The 19,446-nt window shown below is 41.5% G+C and overlaps 1 protein-coding gene across 27 annotated transcripts in view; it reads left to right on the plus strand.

Moving 5' to 3' along the window:
- ttn.2 (titin, tandem duplicate 2) overlaps window positions 1-19,446 on the plus strand; it is a 163,328-nt gene that overhangs the window by 121,051 nt on the left and 22,831 nt on the right. For all 27 annotated transcript variants that reach the window (XM_058786692.1, XM_058786704.1, XM_058786696.1 and 24 more), the window contains 5 exons: window positions 76-17,181; window positions 17,291-17,587; window positions 17,705-18,292; window positions 18,385-18,687; window positions 18,817-19,401. In XM_058786692.1, coding sequence (XP_058642675.1) covers window positions 76-17,181; window positions 17,291-17,587; window positions 17,705-18,292; window positions 18,385-18,687; window positions 18,817-19,401 — 18,879 coding nt within the window. The remainder of the gene's footprint in view (window positions 1-75; window positions 17,182-17,290; window positions 17,588-17,704; window positions 18,293-18,384; window positions 18,688-18,816; window positions 19,402-19,446) is intronic.

A 19,446-nucleotide genomic window follows, 5' to 3' on the forward strand; every position in this document is an offset into this window, starting at 1 on the left:
AAATTCCAGATATTGTTTTCTTGTCAATCTGTCCCAAAGAATTTTGTTCATCATTATGATTTTATAATTTTTCAGATCCACCAGGACCTCCATCCAACCCACGGATTTCTGACACCACCAAAACAACAGCAACATTTAACTGGGGTAGACCCTTCTATGATGGTGGACTTGATGTGAAAGGATACATTGTTGAACATAAAAAGGAAGGTGATGATGACTGGGTTCAAGACACAACTACTCCATTGAGAATAACAGAATTTGTAGTTTCAAATCTACAATCAGGAGGAAAATATCACTTCAGAGTCAGGGCACTGAATTCAGAAGGACTTGGTGAACCTTCTGAAGTAGAGCAAGTTGTTGAACTAGTGGATCGAGAGGAGGTACCTGAATTTGAACTTGATGCAGAGTTGAGAAGAACACTTGTTGTTAAGTCAGGTGCTTCAATCCGCATATTTGTGCCAATCAAGGGCAGGCCAACTCCAGATGTAACATGGCATAAGGAAGATGTACCGCTTAAAGGCCGTGCTCACATTGACACTACTGAATCATACACTCTAGTAGTCATCCCTGAGTGTACAAGATATGATGCTGGGAAGTATGTCCTAACATTGGAAAATGTTGCTGGAAAAAAGTCTGGATTTGTCAATGTTCGTGTTGTGGACACCCCAGGACCTCCAGTAAATTTGAAACCAAGTGAAATCACAAAGAGTAGCATTACTTTACAATGGGAGATTCCAATCATTGATGGTGGTTCAAAGATTACAAATTATATTATTGAGAAGCGGGATGCAACACGAAAGGCTTACTCAACTATTACAGCAAACTGGCAGAAATGCTCGTACAAGATTCCAGACTTGGAAGAGGGCGCTGAATATTACTTTAGAGTTTCTGCTGAGAATGAAAGGGGCATCGGTGAGCCAGCAGAGACACCTGAACCAATAAGAGCTTCTCAGGCCCCTTCTGCACCAGATAATCTGATTGTTTCAGATTTTTCCAAGGACACAGCAACTCTTGCATGGACAAAACCAAAATATGATGGTGGTAGTCGAATCACTGGCTATGTGATAGAGGCTCAACTGAAAGATTCTGATCAGTGGACACATGTGACAACAATAAAAGCTTTGGACTACACTGCAACAGAATTGGTGGAAAATGCAGAATATGTGTTCCGCATCTTTGCTGTAAACAGCTCAGGCAGGAGTGAACCTCGTGAAAGTCGACCAGTTGTAATCAAGGAGCAAACCACTGGTCCAGAATTTGACCTCAGAGGTGTATATCAGAAGATGGTGGTAGCTAAAGCAGGTGATAATCTTAAAGTTGAGATCCCTGTTCTGGGTCGTCCGAGACCACTTGTTGTATGGAAGAAAGAAGATCAGGAACTTAAACAGACACAGAGAATAAACATCGAAAATACTACAACTTCTACAATTCTCAACATTAATGAAATTAAGAGAAAAGACGGAGGACAGTATTCAATGATAGGAAAGAACATCTTAGGAACTGTGACTGAAATCATTACTGTTCAAGTACATGATATTCCAGGACCTCCAACTGGACCAATAAAATTGGATGAGGTTTCTTGTGACTATGTGATAATATCATGGGAAGCTCCAGAAAATGATGGAGGAGTTCCTATTAATAACTACATTGTTGAAATGCGTGAGACAACTGGCACATCCTGGGTGGAACTGGCAGCAACCGTTATTCGCACAACATTTAAAGCCGCACGGCTTACAACTGGTATTGAATATCAATTCCGTGTAAAAGCTCAGAACAGATATGGTGTTGGACCCTACATAACATCAGCACCAGTGGTGGCTGCTTATCCATTTGATGTTCCAGGACAGCCTGGAATTCCACAAGTAGTTGCCTTCACCAAGGATTCAATGACAATCAGCTGGAATGAACCTTCTTCAGATGGAGGTAGCCCAATTTTAGGATACCACATTGAAAGGAAAGAGAAGAACAGCATACTCTGGCAGAGGATCAGCAAAGCTCTAGTTGTTGGCAATATGTTTAAATCGCCAGGTCTGATTGATGGTATTGCATATGAATTCCGTGTTATTGCAGAAAATATGGCTGGTCTCAGCAAACCAAGCAAGCCATCTGAGATGACATATGCACTTGATCCTGTAGACCCCCCAAGTCAACCAGTGGCACTTAACGTAACTAGACATGAAGTTACTCTTCAATGGACAAAGCCAGAGGGTGATGGTGGTTTCTCAATAACTGGATATACAGTTGAAAAAAGAGAGCTGCCTAATGGTCGCTGGCTGAAAGCCAACTTCAGCAACATTCTTGAAACAAACTTCACTGTAAGTGGTCTCACAGAAGATGCTTCTTATGAATTCCGTGTATTAGCAAGGAACTCAGCTGGAGCTGTCAGCAAACCATCTAAACCTTCAGAGGTCATTGTCTGCAGAGATGACATCGAAGAGCCAAAAATCGATGCTGATGCAAGTTTCAGTAGCGCTGTGGTTGTTAAAGCAGGAGATGTCTTCAAGCTAGATGCACGTGTTACAGGTCGCCCAATTCCATCCTTGGTTTGGACTAAAGATGGCAAGGAGCTTGAAGACACTGGAAAACTAGAGATCAAAACATCAGATTTCTATACTTGTTTGATTAACAAAGATTCTTTACGTAAAGATGGTGGTGCATACACTCTAACTGCTAGCAATCCGGGAGGATTTGCCAAATTTGTCTTCAATGTTAAAGTTCTTGACAGACCTGGCCCACCTGAAGGACCACTGCATGTCACAGACATGACAACAGAGAAATGTATTCTGTCATGGCTGCCACCACTTCATGATGGAGGAGGAAAGATTGAATATTACATCATTCAGAGACGTGAAACAAGTAGACTTACATGGACAAATGTAGCCACAGATTTACAAGTAACCCGCTATAAGGTTACCAAATTGCTGAAAGGAAATGAATATATATTCAGAGTCATGGCTGTGAACAAATATGGAGTTGGAGAACCTCTTGAATCTGAGCCTGCTGTTGCCACTAATCCATATGTGCCTTCTGATCCTCCACAGGCACCAGAAGTAACTGCTATAACAAAAGATTCAATGGTAGTTTGTTGGGGACATCCTGAACACAATGGTGGAAGTAGTATAAATACCTACATCATTGAGAGGAGAGACAAAACTGGTCTTCGTTGGGTAAAATGCAATAAAAGGACTGTTACTGATCTGCGCTTCAAAGTTTCAGGACTAACACCTGGTCATGAGTATGAATATAGAATCCTAGCTGAAAATGCTGCTGGCTTAAGTGCTCCAAGCCCTTCAAGTCCATTCTACAAAGCATGTGACACAATTTTCCAACCTGGACCCCCTGGAAATCCTAGGGTTTTGGATACAACTAAGTCATCCATTACTATTGCTTGGAATAAACCAGTTTATGATGGTGGTTCGGATATCACAGGTTATATTGTTGAAACATGCCTGCCAGAGGAAGATGAATGGACAATTGTCACTCCAAAGGCTGGGCTAACAGCAACATCATTCACCATAACCAACCTTACTGAAAACCAAGAATATAAGATAAATATTTCAGCTCTTAACTGTGAAGGTGTTGGAGAGCCAGCCTCTGTGCCTGGTTCACCTAAAGCTGAAGACCGATTCCTTCCACCTGAAATTGAGCTTGACTCAGACCTTCGCAAAGTAGTGAACATAAGAGCATGCAGTACCTTACGATTATTTGTGCCAATTAAAGGAAGACCTGCACCAGAAGTCAGATGGTCAAGGGAAACAGGTGAACCCCTTGATAGAGCATCTATTGAAATTACATCATCCTTCACCACATTGGTTATTGAGAATGTAAATAGATTTGATGGTGGAAAATATATGCTAACTGTGGAAAACAGTTCAGGAGCTAAAACGGCGTTTGTTAATGTCCGAGTTCTTGACACTCCTGATGCACCACAAAACCTTACAATCAAGGAAATCACAAAAGATTCTGCTTCCCTCATCTGGGATCCTCCAGTCATTGATGGTGGATCAAGAATCAGGCATTATATTGTTGAAAAACGTGAATCTACACGAAAAGCATACTCCATTGTTAATGCCTCCTGTCCCAAGACAAGTTGTAGAATTGGAGACTTACAGGAAGGAAGCATGTATTTCTTCAGAATTTTGGCTGAAAATGAGTATGGTGTTGGTCTTCCAGTAGAGACCACAGAAGCTATAAAAATCTCTGAGAGACCTCTTCCTCCTGGAAAAGTGACTTTGAAAGAAGTAACTGGCAACAGTGTAACACTTTCTTGGGAGAAGCCAGACCATGATGGAGGAAGCAGAATTACAGGTTATATTGTTGAAATGCAAGGGAAAAACAGTGAAAAATGGACACAAGTAATGACTGTTAAAGCAACAGAGGCAGTTGTTGTTGGCCTAACACAAGGTGAAGAATACTCCTTCCGTATTTCAGCAACTAATGAAAAGGGAACCAGTGATCCACGTCCACTTAATGTCCCTGTGGTTGCTATGGATGTTGTTATTGCTCCTGCCTTCAAACTGTTGTTCAGCACATTCAGTGTTTTGGCAGGTGATGATCTGAAAATTGATGTGCCTTATGTTGCTCAGCCCAAGGCAGCAGTTACCTGGCAAAAAGATGGCATTGCTCTGAAAGAGACAACAAGAGTAAACTCTGAAGTAGCAGAGAAACACCTTTACCTTGTGATTAGAGAGGCAACACGGGATGATGTGGGCAAATATACTATTAAACTGACAAACTCAGCTGGTGAAGCTACAGCAGACCTCAGTGTTATAGTACTTGATAAACCTGGACCACCAACTGGCCCAATCAAAATAGAGGAGGTAACTGCAGACAGTGCTACATTATCATGGCAGCCTCCAGAGTATGAAGGAGGCTGTAGCATTAATAACTATATTGTGGAAAAACGAGACACATCTACCACCAACTGGCAGATTGTATCTGCAACAGTAGCAAGAACAACAACTAAAGCTGCAAGATTGAAGACTGGCTGTGAATATCAATTTAGGATTGCTGCTGAAAATAGATACGGAAAGAGTTCAGTTCTTTTGTCTGAGCCAGTTGTTGCACAATATCCGTTTGAGGTCCCAAATCCACCAGGAACTCCAACTGTTCAGTCTGCTACTAAAGAAAACATGGTTATTGTGTGGAACAAACCCAGTAGTGATGGTGGAAGCAAGATTTTGGGATATCACGTTGAGAGTAAGGAAAGAAACAGCTTGCTGTGGGTAAAACAAAACAAAACGCTCATTCCAGACACAAGATTTAAGATAGGTGGGCTTGAAGAAGGCATTGAATATGAATTTAGGGTTTATGCTGAGAATATAGTTGGTCTGAGCAAAGCAAGCAAAATATCAGAAATCCAGGTGGCTAGAGATCCATGTGACCCTCCAGGCAAACCTGAAGCAGTGATTGTCACAAGAAGCTCTGTAACACTCAGGTGGACACCACCACAGTTTGATGGCGGCAGCAAGATTACTGGATATGTCATTGAGAAAAAAGAATTGCCTAATGGCCGATGGATGAAAGCCTCTTTTACGAATATCATTGAGACCGAATTTGTTGTCAGTGGCTTGGTAGAGGAGCAGCAGTATGAATTCCGTGTTATTGCAAGAAATGCTGCTGGTGTGTCTAGTGCACCATCAGACAGTACTGGTGCAATCACAGCAAAGGATGAAGTTGATCCACCCCAAATTGACTTAGATGCCAAATATTCCCAAACGATTGTTGTTAATGCTGGAGAATCATTCAAAGTAGATGCAGGGATACTTGGCAAACCTATTCCTTCAGTTCACTGGATAAAAGCTGGCGAAGAACTTACAAATACTGCAAGACTTGAGATAAAGAATACTGACTTCACAACTACTCTTAGTGTGAAGGAGGCAATCCGTGTCGATGGAGGCCAGTATACCCTGGTACTGAAAAACGTTGGTGGGGAGAGATCAGTAATTGTCAATGTCAAGGTTCTGGACAGACCTGGGCCTCCAGATGGCCCAATTTCAATCTATGGTGTTACCAGCGAAAAGTGCTGCATTTCCTGGAAAACTCCATTGCATGATGGAGGTGCGGAGGTGTCTCATTACATTGTGGAAAGAAGAGAGACCAGCCGATTAGTTTGGACTGTTGTGGAATCTAAGGTACAAACCCTCAATCTTAAAATTACAAAACTCCTTCCTGGAAATGAGTATATTTTCAGAGTGATACCTGTAAATAAATATGGAATTGGTGAGCCTTTGGAATCTGATCCAGTGATTGCAGCAAATCCATTTGTCCCACCTTATGCACCAAGTAATGTTGAAGTGTCAAATATAACAAAGGATTCCATGGTTATAACATGGGAAAGACCCACTAATGATGGCGGCAATGCAATTACAGGATACATTGTTGAAAAGAGAGACAAAGAAGGCGTTAGGTGGACAAGATGCAACAAACGTGTAGTGAGTGAACTACGCTTTAGAGTAACAGGACTTCTTGAAAACAGAAGTTATGAATTCCGTGTGTCTGCTGAGAATGCAGCTGGAGTTGGTAAACCAAGTCCACCCACACTGTACTTCAAGGCAGTGGATCCAGTCTTTAAGCCTGGTCCACCAAACAACCCCAAGGTAATTTATGTCTCAAGAGCATCTGTTGTTCTGCATTGGGGTAAGCCGATTTATGATGGTGGGTGTGAAATTCAGAGTTATATTGTTGAGGCATGTGAAGTCACTTCCGATGAATGGATGATGTGTACACCACCCTCTGGAATAACAGAGACCAGATTTGAGGTTAAAAAACTGCTTGAAAAGCACGAGTACAAATTCAGAATCTGTGCCGTAAATAAGGTTGGTGTGGGAGAAACTGCTGATATCCCAGGAACCATTATCATAGAGGATAAACTTGAGGCACCAGATATTGACATTGATGCTGACCTGAGAAAGATGATAACTGTCAGGGCTGGAGGCTCTCTCAGATTGTTTGTTCCTATTCGTGGAAGGCCAACTCCTGAAGTCAAGTGGGGAAAGGCTGAAGGTGAAATCAATGAGGCAGCTCAAATTGATATTACAAGCAGTTTCACCTCACTTATAATTGAAAATGTTAATAGATTTGACAGTGGAAAATACACTTTAACTCTGGAAAATGCCAGTGGAACAAAATCTGCATTTATTAGTGTCAGAGTATTAGATACTCCTGATGCACCTGCAAACTTCCGTGTGAAGGAAATAACAAAGAATTCAGTCACTCTTACCTGGGAGCCACCTTTGCTGGATGGTGGAGCTAAAATTAAAAACTACATTGTTGAAAAACGAGAGAGTACAAGAAAGGTATACTCTGCTGTTGCTACCTGCAACAAGATGACATGGAAAATTGAACCACTCCAAGAGGGAAGCAACTTTTTCTTCAGGGTTCTTGCTGAAAATGAAAATGGTATTGGATTGCCTGCAGAGACTCAAGATCCAATAAAAATATCAGAGGTGCCACAACCCCCTGGTAAAGTTTCTGTAATAGATGTTACACGAAAGAGTGTTTCTCTCAAATGGGAAAAACCAGAGCATGATGGAGGCAGCAGAATTACTCATTATGAAGTTGAAATGCAAGCAAAAGATCAAGATAAATGGTCTCTTTGTGCTCAAGTAAAATCTCTTGACACTGTAGTAACTAATTTAGCACAAGGTGGGGAGTACAATTTCAGAGTTATTGCCGTCAATGACAAGGGAAAGAGTGATCCCAGACCCTTGGCAAACACTGTTGTTGCAAAGGACCTTGCTATTCAGCCTTCAGTAAGAACGAAACTTAGCACTTACGATGTACAGGTTGGAAATGATTTGAAAATTGAAGCCCGAATTGCTGGTCATCCAAAACCAACCATTACATGGACTAAAGATGGTTCAGCTCTGAAACAGACCACAAGAGTAAATGTTGCTGACACTGCACATCATACCACTCTTACCATCAAAGATGCAACAAGAGAAGATGGTGGTATGTATAACATTGCTGTGGCTAATGTACTTGGACAAGCAGAAGCCACTGTTGAAATAATCATACTTGAAAAGCCTGGCCCACCAACAGGCCCAGTCAAGATTGATGAAGTGAGTGCAGAGAGCATTACACTATCTTGGGACCCACCAACATACACTGGAGGCTGCCAGATTTCAAATTATATTGTCCAAAAGAGAGACACCACCACCACTAACTGGGTAGTTGTTTCTGCCACAGTAGCAAGAACCACACTTAAAGTTGGTAATTTAAAAACTGGAGCTGAATACCAGTTTAGAATTTTTGCTGAGAATAGGTATGGTAAAAGCTATGGCATTGACTCAGATCCAGTTCTTGCCCAGTATCCTTTCAAGGAGCCTGGGCCTCCAGGAACTCCATTTGTGTCTGCATTCACAAAAGAGTCTATGGTTGTTGAATGGCACAAACCAGTCTCAGATGGTGGAAGTGCTATTCTAGGATATCATCTAGAGAGAAAGGAGAAAAATAGCATTCTTTGGACAAAGATCAATAAAATACTAATTCAAGACACCAGACTTAAAACATCTCCTTTGGAAGAGGGCATTGAATATGAATTCAGAGTCTATGCTGAAAACATAGTTGGAATTGGAATGTGCAGCAAAGTCTCTGAAGGTTGTGTGGCACGTGACCCATGTGACCCACCAGGCACCCCTGTGCCAGTGATTGTGACAAGACACTCAGTGAAACTTAGATGGACACCACCGGTATATGATGGAGGCAGCCTTGTCACTGGATATGTTGTGGAGAAACGAGACCTGCCAGAAGGCCGTTGGATGAAAGCTAGTTTTACAAACATTCTTGAAACTGAATTTACAGTCACAGGCCTGACAGAAGACTGCAAATATGATTTCAGAGTTATTGCCAGAAATGGAGCTGGATCAGTTAGTAGACCCTCTGTGAGCACAGGCTCAATTACAGCTAAGGATGAAGTTGAACCACCAACCTATGAGGTTGCCTCAGAGTATAGCCAAATTTTGACAGTGAATGCCGGAGACACATTTACATTGGAAGCGTCCATACTAGGAAAGCCAGTTCCAACAATGCAGTGGTTTAAGGGTGATGTGGAAGTTGAAAATTCAGCAAGAGCTGAGATCAAGAATATTGACTTCAAAGCAATTCTTGTCGTCAAGGATGCCATTCGAATTGATGGAGGACAGTACACATTGCACCTCACTAATGTGGCTGGAACAAAATCTGTTTCTTTCAATGTAAGAGTCCTTGATAGACCTGGACCCCCTGAAGGTCCTCTGACTGTTTCTGGTGTAACATCTGAGAAGTGTTCATTGTCATGGCTGCCTCCAAAACATGATGGTGGCTGTAGTATTTCTTATTATGTCATACAGAAAAGAGAAACAAGTCGTCTTGCTTGGACTGTAGTTTCAGGTGATTGTGGAGCAACCATGTTTAAAGTTACTAAACTTCTAAAAGGAAATGAATACATTTTCCGTGTCATGGCTGTCAACAAGTATGGAGTCGGTGAACCACTTGAATCTGCACCAGTGATTATGAGAAATCCTTTTGTTCCACCTGGACCACCTAAAGAACTAGAAATAACAAATATTTCAAGAGACTCTATGACAGTATGCTGGACTCGTCCTGAAACCGATGGTGGAAGTGAGATTGCTGGTTACATCGTAGAGAAGAGAGACAGAACTGGAGTGCGGTGGACAAAATGTAACAAACGCAGAGTCACAGACCTACGTTTCAGAGTCACAGGCTTGACAGAGGATCATGAATATGAATTCAGGTTATCTGCAGAAAATGCTGCTGGAGTTGGACAGCCAAGTCCACCAACTGATTATTACAAAGCCTGTGATCCAACATTTAAGCCTGGCCCACCAACTAATGCACACCTTGTTGACACTACAAAGAATTCAGTCACAATTGCATGGAGTAGACCAATATATGATGGTGGTTTAGACATCCAAGGCTATGTTATTGAGATATGTAAAGCTGATGAAGAAGAAGAATGGACCACATGCACTCCACCCTCTGGATTAAATGATACTAAATTTACAATAACTAAACTCACTGAACACCAAGAATACAAAGTTCATATATGTGCTCTTAATAAACTGGGTGTTGGTGAGCCAGTGTCTATCCAAGGAACTGTCAAACCAGTGGATAAAATGGATGCCCCTGAAATTGAGCTTGACTCTGAGTTGAGGAAAGGTATTGTTGTGCGTGCTGGAGGGTCTATGAGAATCAACATACCATTCAAAGGACGCCCCATTCCTGAGATAAACTGGACCAAGGATGAGGGAGATTTACCAGATAAAGCTCAAACAGAAAAGGGACCAGATTACACTCAGTTATCAATTGATATATGTGACAGAAATGATGCTGGAAAATATACTCTGACTTTGGAAAATAATGCTGGCACTAAATCAGCCTTTGTGTCAGTAAAAGTACTCGATACACCAGGTGCTCCACAGAATCTTGTTGTGAAAGATGTAACAAGAAACTACGCCACCCTCGTTTGGGAACCTCCCCTTATAGATGGTGGTTCAAAAATAAAAAATTATATAATTGACAAGAGAGAATCAAATAGACAAGGATTTGTAAACATTACTACCAAGTGCTCCAAGACCAGCTTCCGAGTGGGTGATCTGACAGAGGGTGGTATTTATTACTTCAGAGTCATGGCAGAAAATGAATTTGGAATTGGTCTTCCTGTAGAAACAGAAGAATCTGTGAAGACAGCAGATCCTCCTTTATCTGTTGGCAAGGTATCTTTGACTGATGTGACAAAAACCACAGCATCACTTTCCTGGGATAAACCAGATCATGATGGTGGTAGTAGAATCCTGGGTTATTATATTGAAATGCAACCAAAAGGATCAGAGGAATGGACAATTGCCACAGTCACCAAAACATGTGAAGGTACAGTGACAGGACTTAGTTCAGGACAAGAGTACCTCTTCAGAGTTTTAGCTTACAATGAGAAGGGAAAAAGTGATCCAAGGCCATTGGCTGCTCCTGTGATAGCCAAAGATGTTACTATTGAACCAAGCTTCAAACTACATTTCAACACATACAGTGTTCAATCTGGTGAAGATCTCAAAGTGGAAATACCATTTAAAGGGCGTCCAACTCCAAAGATTGCATGGATGAAAGATGGACAAGCACTGAAAGAAACAACTAGATTAAATGTCTCAAGCAGTAGTTCTTCAACAGTTCTTAAAATTAAAGATGCAAATAGAGAAGACTCTGGCAAGTACATAGTTACAGCTACAAATAATATAGGTACAGTCACAGAAGAGATTGGCATAATCATTCTTGACAAGCCAGGCCCACCAGTCGGACCACTTAAAATTGATGAAGTAAGTGCCACCTATGTTATCATCTCCTGGGAGCCACCAGTGTACACAGGTGGTTGTCAGATAAACAACTACATAGTGGAAAAACGTGACACAACCACTACTAACTGGCAGACTGTTTCAGCAACCATTGCTCGTACCACAATCAAAGTCACAAAGCTGAAGACTGGTTCCGAATATCAGTTTAGAGTGTTTGCTGAGAACAGATATGGAAAGAGCACATCACTAGATTCAGTGCCAGTTGTGGTCAGTTATCCTTTTACTGAGCCTGCAGCTCCTGGTGCACCATTTGTTTCATCAGTGACAAAAGACCACATGACAATTGAATGGAAACCCCCCAGCAATAATGGAGGTAGCCCTGTTATTGGGTATCACCTTGAGCGTAAAGAAAAGAACAGCATCTTATGGACCAAACTTAACAAGCTTCTTATCACTGACACTCGATTTAAAACAAATGGTCTGGAGGAGGGAATTGAATATGAATACAGAGTGTATGCTGAAAATATTGCAGGAATCAGTCCATCAAGCAAAGTCTCAGAAAGTGTTGTTGCACGTGATCCATGTGATCCCCCTGGAACTCCTGAAGCCATTGTTATCACAAGAAACCTAGTAACTCTTCAGTGGGTAAAACCACAGTATGATGGTGGCAGTGCAATTACAGGATACATTATTGAAAGGAAGAAGCTGCCTGAAGGTCGTTGGATGAAGGCCAGCTTCACAAATATTATAGACACACAATTTACAATAACTGGATTGGAAGAAGAACAAAGATATGAATTTAGAGTAATTGCCAGAAATGCAGCTGGTATTTTAAGTGTACCCTCTGAGAGCACTGGACCAATTACTGCTCTGGATGAGATTGAAGCGCCATCTGTCTCCATGGATTCAAAATTTAAAGATGCTATCATTGTAAAAGCTGGAGAGTCCTTTATTATTGATGCCGACATTGCTGGAAAACCTCTTCCTGATATTATGTGGCTTAAGGATGGAAAAGAAATTGACAGTGCTACACCCAGAATGGAGATTAAGTCCACCATAACACGAACAGTTTTGACTGTTAAGGACTGCATTAGAGTAGATGGTGGTCATTTCCTCTTAAGTCTCAGTAATGTTGGTGGAACCAAACAGGTACCCATTATTGTCAAGGTTCTTGATAGACCTGGTCCACCTGATGGCCCTCTAAAGGTAACTGGTGTCACAGCAGAAAAATGTTATTTGCACTGGAGCCACCCATCACATGATGGTGGAGCTGGTATTTCTCATTACATTATTGAAAAAAGAGAAACTAGCAGACTGTCTTGGACAGTAGTGGAACCTAAAATTCAAGCAATTAGTTACAAAGTCACTAAACTCCTCCCTAGTAATGAGTATATATTCAGAGTCATGGCAGTGAATAAGTATGGTATTGGCGAACCACTTGAATCTGAACCTGTCCTTGCAAAAAATCCTTTCAACAAACCTGGACCACCTTCAACTCCTGAAGCAAGTGCAATCACCAGAGACTCAATAGTCCTTACATGGGAGCGGCCAGAGGATGATGGTGGATCACAAATTGATGGCTATGTTCTTGAGAAACGTGATAAAGAGGGTATAAGATGGACAAAGTGTAACAAGAAAAGACTGAATGACTTGAGATTCAGAGCTACTGGGCTCACAGATGGACACTTCTATGAATTCAGAGTATCTGCTGAAAATGCTGCTGGTGTGGGCACACCAAGTGAACCATCTGAATATTACAAAGCTTGTGATGCAACTTATCCCCCTGGTCCTCCTAATAATCCTAAAATAACAGATTACTCAAGCACAACTATTTCCGTGGCATGGAGTAGGCCAATTTATGATGGTGGAGCACCTGTCTCAGGATACATTGTTGAGGCAAAGGAAGTTAGTGACGATGAATGGACTGTGTGCACTCCACCAACCGGTGTGCAAACAACTCACTTCACCGTCAAAAAATTAAAGGAAAATGCAGAATACAACTTCCGTATTTGTGCACTTAATATTGAGGGGGCTGGAGAGCATGTTGATGTTCCAGGATCTGTAATTGCTGCTGAAAAACTTGAAGCTCCTGAGATAGAACTTGACACAGATCTTAGGAAATGTGTGATTGTGCGTGCCAGTGCAACACTCCGGTTATTTGTCACCATAAGGGGAAGGCCCGAGCCAGAGGTTAAGTGGACAAAGGCAGATGGTACCTTACCAGAACATGCTCAAATTGAAGTAACAGGCTCTTACACAGTGCTTGTTATTGACAATGTTAATCGATTTGATACTGGCAAATATGTTGTGACCCTTGAAAACAATAGTGGCACAAAATCTGCATTTATTAATGTCAAGATTCTTGACTCTCCAAGTGCTCCAGTGAACTTTGAAATTAAGGATGTAAAGAGAGATTATGTTCAGTTACAGTGGGAGCCTCCACAAATTGATGGTGGTGCCAAGATCACCCATTACATCGTGGAAAAGCGAGAATCTAAAAGGCTGGCATTCACAACTGTGACAAACAACTGTGTCAGAAATTCATTCAAGGTTGATGATCTCCAAGAGGGAGGTCTTTACCACTTCCGTGTATTAGCTGTGAATGAACTTGGTGTTGGTTTGCCTGCAGAGACCATAGAGGCTGTCAAAGTTTCCCAAGCACCCTTACCACCTGGTAAAATTACAGTTGTTGATGTAACTCGCCACACTGTTACTCTAACATGGGAAAAGCCAGATCATGATGGTGGCAGCAAAATCACAGGGTACAGAGTGGAAATGATGATTAAAGGATCAGATAAATGGACTGTATGTGCTACAGTAAAGGCACTGGAAGCCACAATTGAAGGACTTACAACAGGAGAGGAATACAGCTTCAGAATTACAGCACTTAATGACAAAGGAAAAAGTGATCCTAAACCCCTGGGAGCATCTGTTGTGGCAAGAGATATTACGATTGAACCCATTATTGATTTGCTGTTTAACACCTACAGTATAAAAGCTGGAGATGATCTCAAAATTGATGTTCCATTCAGAGGCAGACCTCCTCCAGAGGTTACATGGAAAAAGGATGGTCACTCATTGAAACAAACAACCAGAGTTAATGTGTTGACATCAAAGACATCATCAAAGATTGTCATCAAGGATGCAACAAGAGAGGATGTTGGAAAATATGAAATTACTTTAACTAATTCGATTGGTGTTAAATCAGCAGAAATATCTGTTATTGTTCTTGATAAACCAGGTCCACCAGGTGCAATCAAGGTCGATGAAATAAGTGCTGATTTTATTTCACTATCATGGGACCCTCCAATTTATGATGGTGGCTGTCAAATTAATAATTATGTGGTTGAGAAGAGAGATACGACCACTACAGCATGGCAAATTGTTTCAGCAACAGTTGCAAGAACATCAATCAAAGTAACTCGTTTGACACAAGGAACAGAGTATCAGTTCCGTGTTGCTGCAGAGAATCGTTATGGTAAAAGCCATGCAGTTGACTCTGCCCCAATTGTTGCACAGTACCCATTCTCACCTCCAGGACCTCCAACCAGCCTTCACATTTCTCAAGCCACTAAATCAGGAATGCTAGTTACCTGGAACAGACCAGCAAGTGATGGTGGAAGTCCCGTCATTGGATATCACTTGGAATGCAAAGATCAGAGCAGCATTCTCTGGACAAAGATGAACAGAGGACCAATTACAGAAACTCAGTTCAAGGTAACTGGTTTGGAAGAAGGCCTCTTATATCAGTATAGAGTTTATGCTGAGAATATAGCTGGCATTGGACCTTGCACAAAGGCATGTGATCCTGCTTCTGCCCGAGATCCATGTGCATCTCCAGGTCAACCAGTAGTTATGAACATCACAAGAACATCTGTTTCTCTCTCCTGGGCAATACCTGAGTTTGATGGTGGAGCTAAGGTGACTGGCTACATTGTTGAACGCAGGGAACTTCCAGATGGGCGGTGGTTAAAGTGTAATTTCACCAATCTTCAAGAAACATTCTTTGACGTAACTGGCCTGATTGAAGATCAAAGATATGATTTCCATGTAATTGCTAAGAATGCTGCTGGCTTACTCAGTGAACCATCAGAGGGTACAGGACCTGTGACTGTAAAAGATGATGTTGATCCACCACGCATCACAATTGAGGACAAGCTAAGACAGCTGGTTGTAGTGAAAGCTGGAGACTTACTCAGAATTGATGCTGAAATATCAGGACGTCCAATTCCTGTGATTTCATGGGCAAAGGATGGAAAAGAGATTGAAGCCAAGGCCAGATTTGAGATTTCTTCAACACTCACTAGTACAACACTAATTGTTAGAGATGCCATAAGACGAGACTCAGGACAGTATGTTCTAACATTGCAAAATGTTGCAGGCATCAGATCTTTGGCAGTAAACTGTAAGGTCCTGGACAGGCCTGGCCCATCTGCTGGACCATTGGAAGTAACTGGTGTGACTGCAGAGAAATGTACATTGACTTGGGGACCACCTCAAGAAAATGGAGGTGCTGAAATTCAGCACTACATAGTTGAGAAACGTGAAACAAGCCGGCTTGCCTGGACTCTGGTCTATGCAGATATGAAGGCCACAACATGTAAAGTAACAAAACTGCTCAAAGGTAATGAGTATATATTTAGAGTTCGGGGAGTTAATAAGTATGGAACCGGTGAACCTCTGGAGAGTGATCCTGTTAAGGCAATGGATCCATTTACAGTCCCTGCTGCACCAACAAATGTTGAAGTCACCAGTGTTACAAGTGAAGCAATGACAATTTGCTGGGAAAGACCTGTCTCTGATGGAGGCAGTAGTATTTCTGGCTATGTAATTGAGAAATGTGAGAAATCTGGTCTTCGCTGGGTACGTGTCAACAAAAAGCCTGTTTATGACTTAAGAGTAAAAGCTTCCAATCTCCGTGAAGGATCTGAGTATGAATACAGAGTATTTGCAGAGAATGCTGCTGGTTTGAGTGCACCAAGTGTGCCTTGCCCATTAACAAAGGCAGAGGATCCATTGTTCCTACCATCACCTCCAGCTAAACCTAAAATAATTGATTCCTCTAAAACATCAATAACTTTGTCTTGGAACAAGCCATTATTTGATGGTGGCTCTCCAGTTACAGGATATATGGTGGAATACAGGAAAATCAATGATGATGACTGGACACTTGGTGTCAGTAAAACTAAGAGTACAGAGTTCACTGTGGTGGGACTCACTTCAGGAGAAGAGTATATCTTTGTAGTCAGATCAATTAACAAGATTGGTTCAAGTGAGCCAAGCCCTGAAACTGATCCACAGATAGCAAAGGACAGAGAAGATGAGCCAGTTTTCCTAATCAGTAATGAAATGAGGAAGACACTGATTGTCAAAGATGGCAGCTCGTTTACACTTAGAGTCCCATTCAAGGGAAAGCCTGTTCCACATGTAATGTGGAACAAACCAGATGTTGATCTGAGAGTGAGGGCTGCTATTGATATAACCGATAACTGCACATCCATCACAATCGAGAAAGCTACAAGAGATGACTCAGGAAAATACACTGTAACCCTCCAAAATGTTGCTGGAACTGCTACACTGACATTGAGCGTAAAGGTTCTTGATTCCCCAGGCCCACCAGCCTGCATTGAAATTAAGGAAGTCACCAAGAGCTCTGCAACTATTACATGGGATACTCCTGAGAATGAAGGTGGCGCTCCAGTCAAGAACTACCTTGTTGATTTCCGTGAGGCAACTAAAATGGGCTGGACCAGGATTACAGACAGTTGTCCCAGGTTGACTTATAGAGTTAATGATCTTCAAGAAGGAGGTGTTTATTATTTCAGAGTTACAGGTGAAAATGAGTACGGCATAGGAGTCCCAGTTGAGACCAAAGAAGGAACAAAGATTACAGGTAAAATAAAATTGTTTATTTTGTCTTTTCTGTAACATATTTGTTTGATTATTATTTCAAGTCTTTGATACATGTATTTTGCTTATGTGATACTTTAAATTTTTTTTAGAAAAACCAAGTCCACCACCCAAGCTTGGAGTCACTGATGTCACAAAAGACAGTGTCTCACTAGCATGGCTTAAACCAGAACACGACGGAGGAAGCAGAATTACAAATTACCTGGTTGAGGCTCTTGAAAAAGGACAACAAAAGTGGATAAAGTGTGGTTCCACCAAAACAACTCACTTTGTTGTCTGTGGATTGAGAGAAAATGCTGAATACTACTTCAGAGTTCGGGCTGAAAACCATGCTGGACTTAGCGACCCCAAGGACATGGTTTTACCTGTGCTTGTAAAAGACCAGCTGGGCAAGTGTTTTTACTATTAATAATGTTTTTATTTTTAAACATACACAGTTGTTTGATTGATTAGTTTTACATGATGTTAAATTATTATATAATCTTATTGCTTTCTTTAATCAACAGAGGCACCTGAAATTAACATGAAGGACTTCCAACACAACACTGCCTATGTTAAGGCAGGTTCAAATCTCAAGATTGAGATCCCCCTCACTGGTAAACCTCTACCAAAAGTATCCCTCTCTAAGGATGGACAGGTTCAAAAGTCAACCATGAGATTCAACTCTGATGTGACAACTGACTCCCTAATAATTTATTTGCGTGAGAGTATTGCTTCGGATGCGGGCAGATATGATATCACGGCTTCCAACTCCAGTGGAACCACAAAGTCTTTTGTGAATATTGTGGTTCTTGACAGACCAACCCCACCAATTGGTCCTGTTGAAATGTGTGATGTCACAGAGGACAGTGTCAGTCTAAAGTGGTTGCCTCCTGCTTATGATGGTGGTAGCCCAATTACCAACTACATCGTTTTGAAACGTGAAACCACTACTGCACAATGGATGGAAGTCTCATCTGCAGTTGCACGGTGCACAATCAAGATCATGAAGCTGATTACTGGAGTTGAGTACCAGTTTAGAATCAGGGCTGAGAATCGCTTTGGCATCAGTGACCACATTGATTCACCAACTGTTACAGTCAGTCTTCCATACAGTGAGTAAAATTCTTCTCTACAGCATGAGCTACAAATTGGTAAATACAAATGTGTCTGAGCATCTATGAAAAACTTTTCTATTTTATTTCAGCACTCCCCGTTGCACCTTCACAACCATGGGTGTCGGCTGTAACAAAGGAAAGTATTACTGTTAACTGGAAGGAGCCCTCTTCAGATGGTGGAAGCCATGTTTTTGGATATCACCTTCAGATGAAAGACAGAAACAGCATTCTTTGGCAGAAAGTTAACACAACTGTTATCCGTGCTACACATTTCAAAGTATCAAACGTGAACGCTGGTCTGATCTATGAGTTTAAGGTTGCAGCTGAAAATGCTGCTGGTATTGGTCCAGTTAGCAAGCCCTCAGATCCTGTGCTTGCAATTGATGCTTGTGGTAAGCATTTAGCTTTCTGTAAATTGATTGTTTTATGTGCTTAATCCATTAGTATTAATAATGGTAGTTTTCTTTTTGTGTAATCCAGTGGAAAAATGAACATTAATTGCCACTGTTTTTTCCCTACAGAACCTCCAAACAACCTCAGAGTCACTGATATCACAAAGAGTTCAATTAGCCTTGCATGGGACAAACCCTCATATGACGGAGGAAGTAAAATTACTGGATATTTGATTGAAAGGAAAGATGGTCCAAAAGGCAGATGGTCAAAAGCTAATTTGACAAATGTTACTGACACAAAGTTCACAGTATCAGGCTTGACTCAGAATGAGTCTTATGAATTCCGTGTCATGGCCAAGAATGCAGTTGGCTCCATTAGTAACCCATCTGCAACTGTTGGACCAGTCACATGTGTAGACACATATGGTGCCCCTGAGATTGAACTTCCTTCAGAATATCTTGATGTTGTGAAATACAAAGCAGGTGCTATAGTTGATCTTAAAATTGGGATTATTGCTAAACCTCAACCAACAATTGAATGGTACAAGGATGGGAAAGAGCTTGAGTCTGGTGCTCAGATTTCCATTTCCAACACCACTGAGTCTGCATGCATCTCAGTCAGGGAAGCCACCCGTTTGAATACTGGAACATATGAACTCAAGATCAAGAACTCTTTAGGCTCAGCATATGCTGCTGTCAGAGTACTTGTCCAAGGTATGTTGCAAAGTTTACTACTAAATACCTTTTTAGTAACTCGCA

The sequence above is a fragment of the Onychostoma macrolepis genome, chromosome 09, assembly GCF_012432095.1.
Source record: "Onychostoma macrolepis isolate SWU-2019 chromosome 09, ASM1243209v1, whole genome shotgun sequence".
NCBI lineage: Eukaryota > Metazoa > Chordata > Actinopteri > Cypriniformes > Cyprinidae > Onychostoma > Onychostoma macrolepis.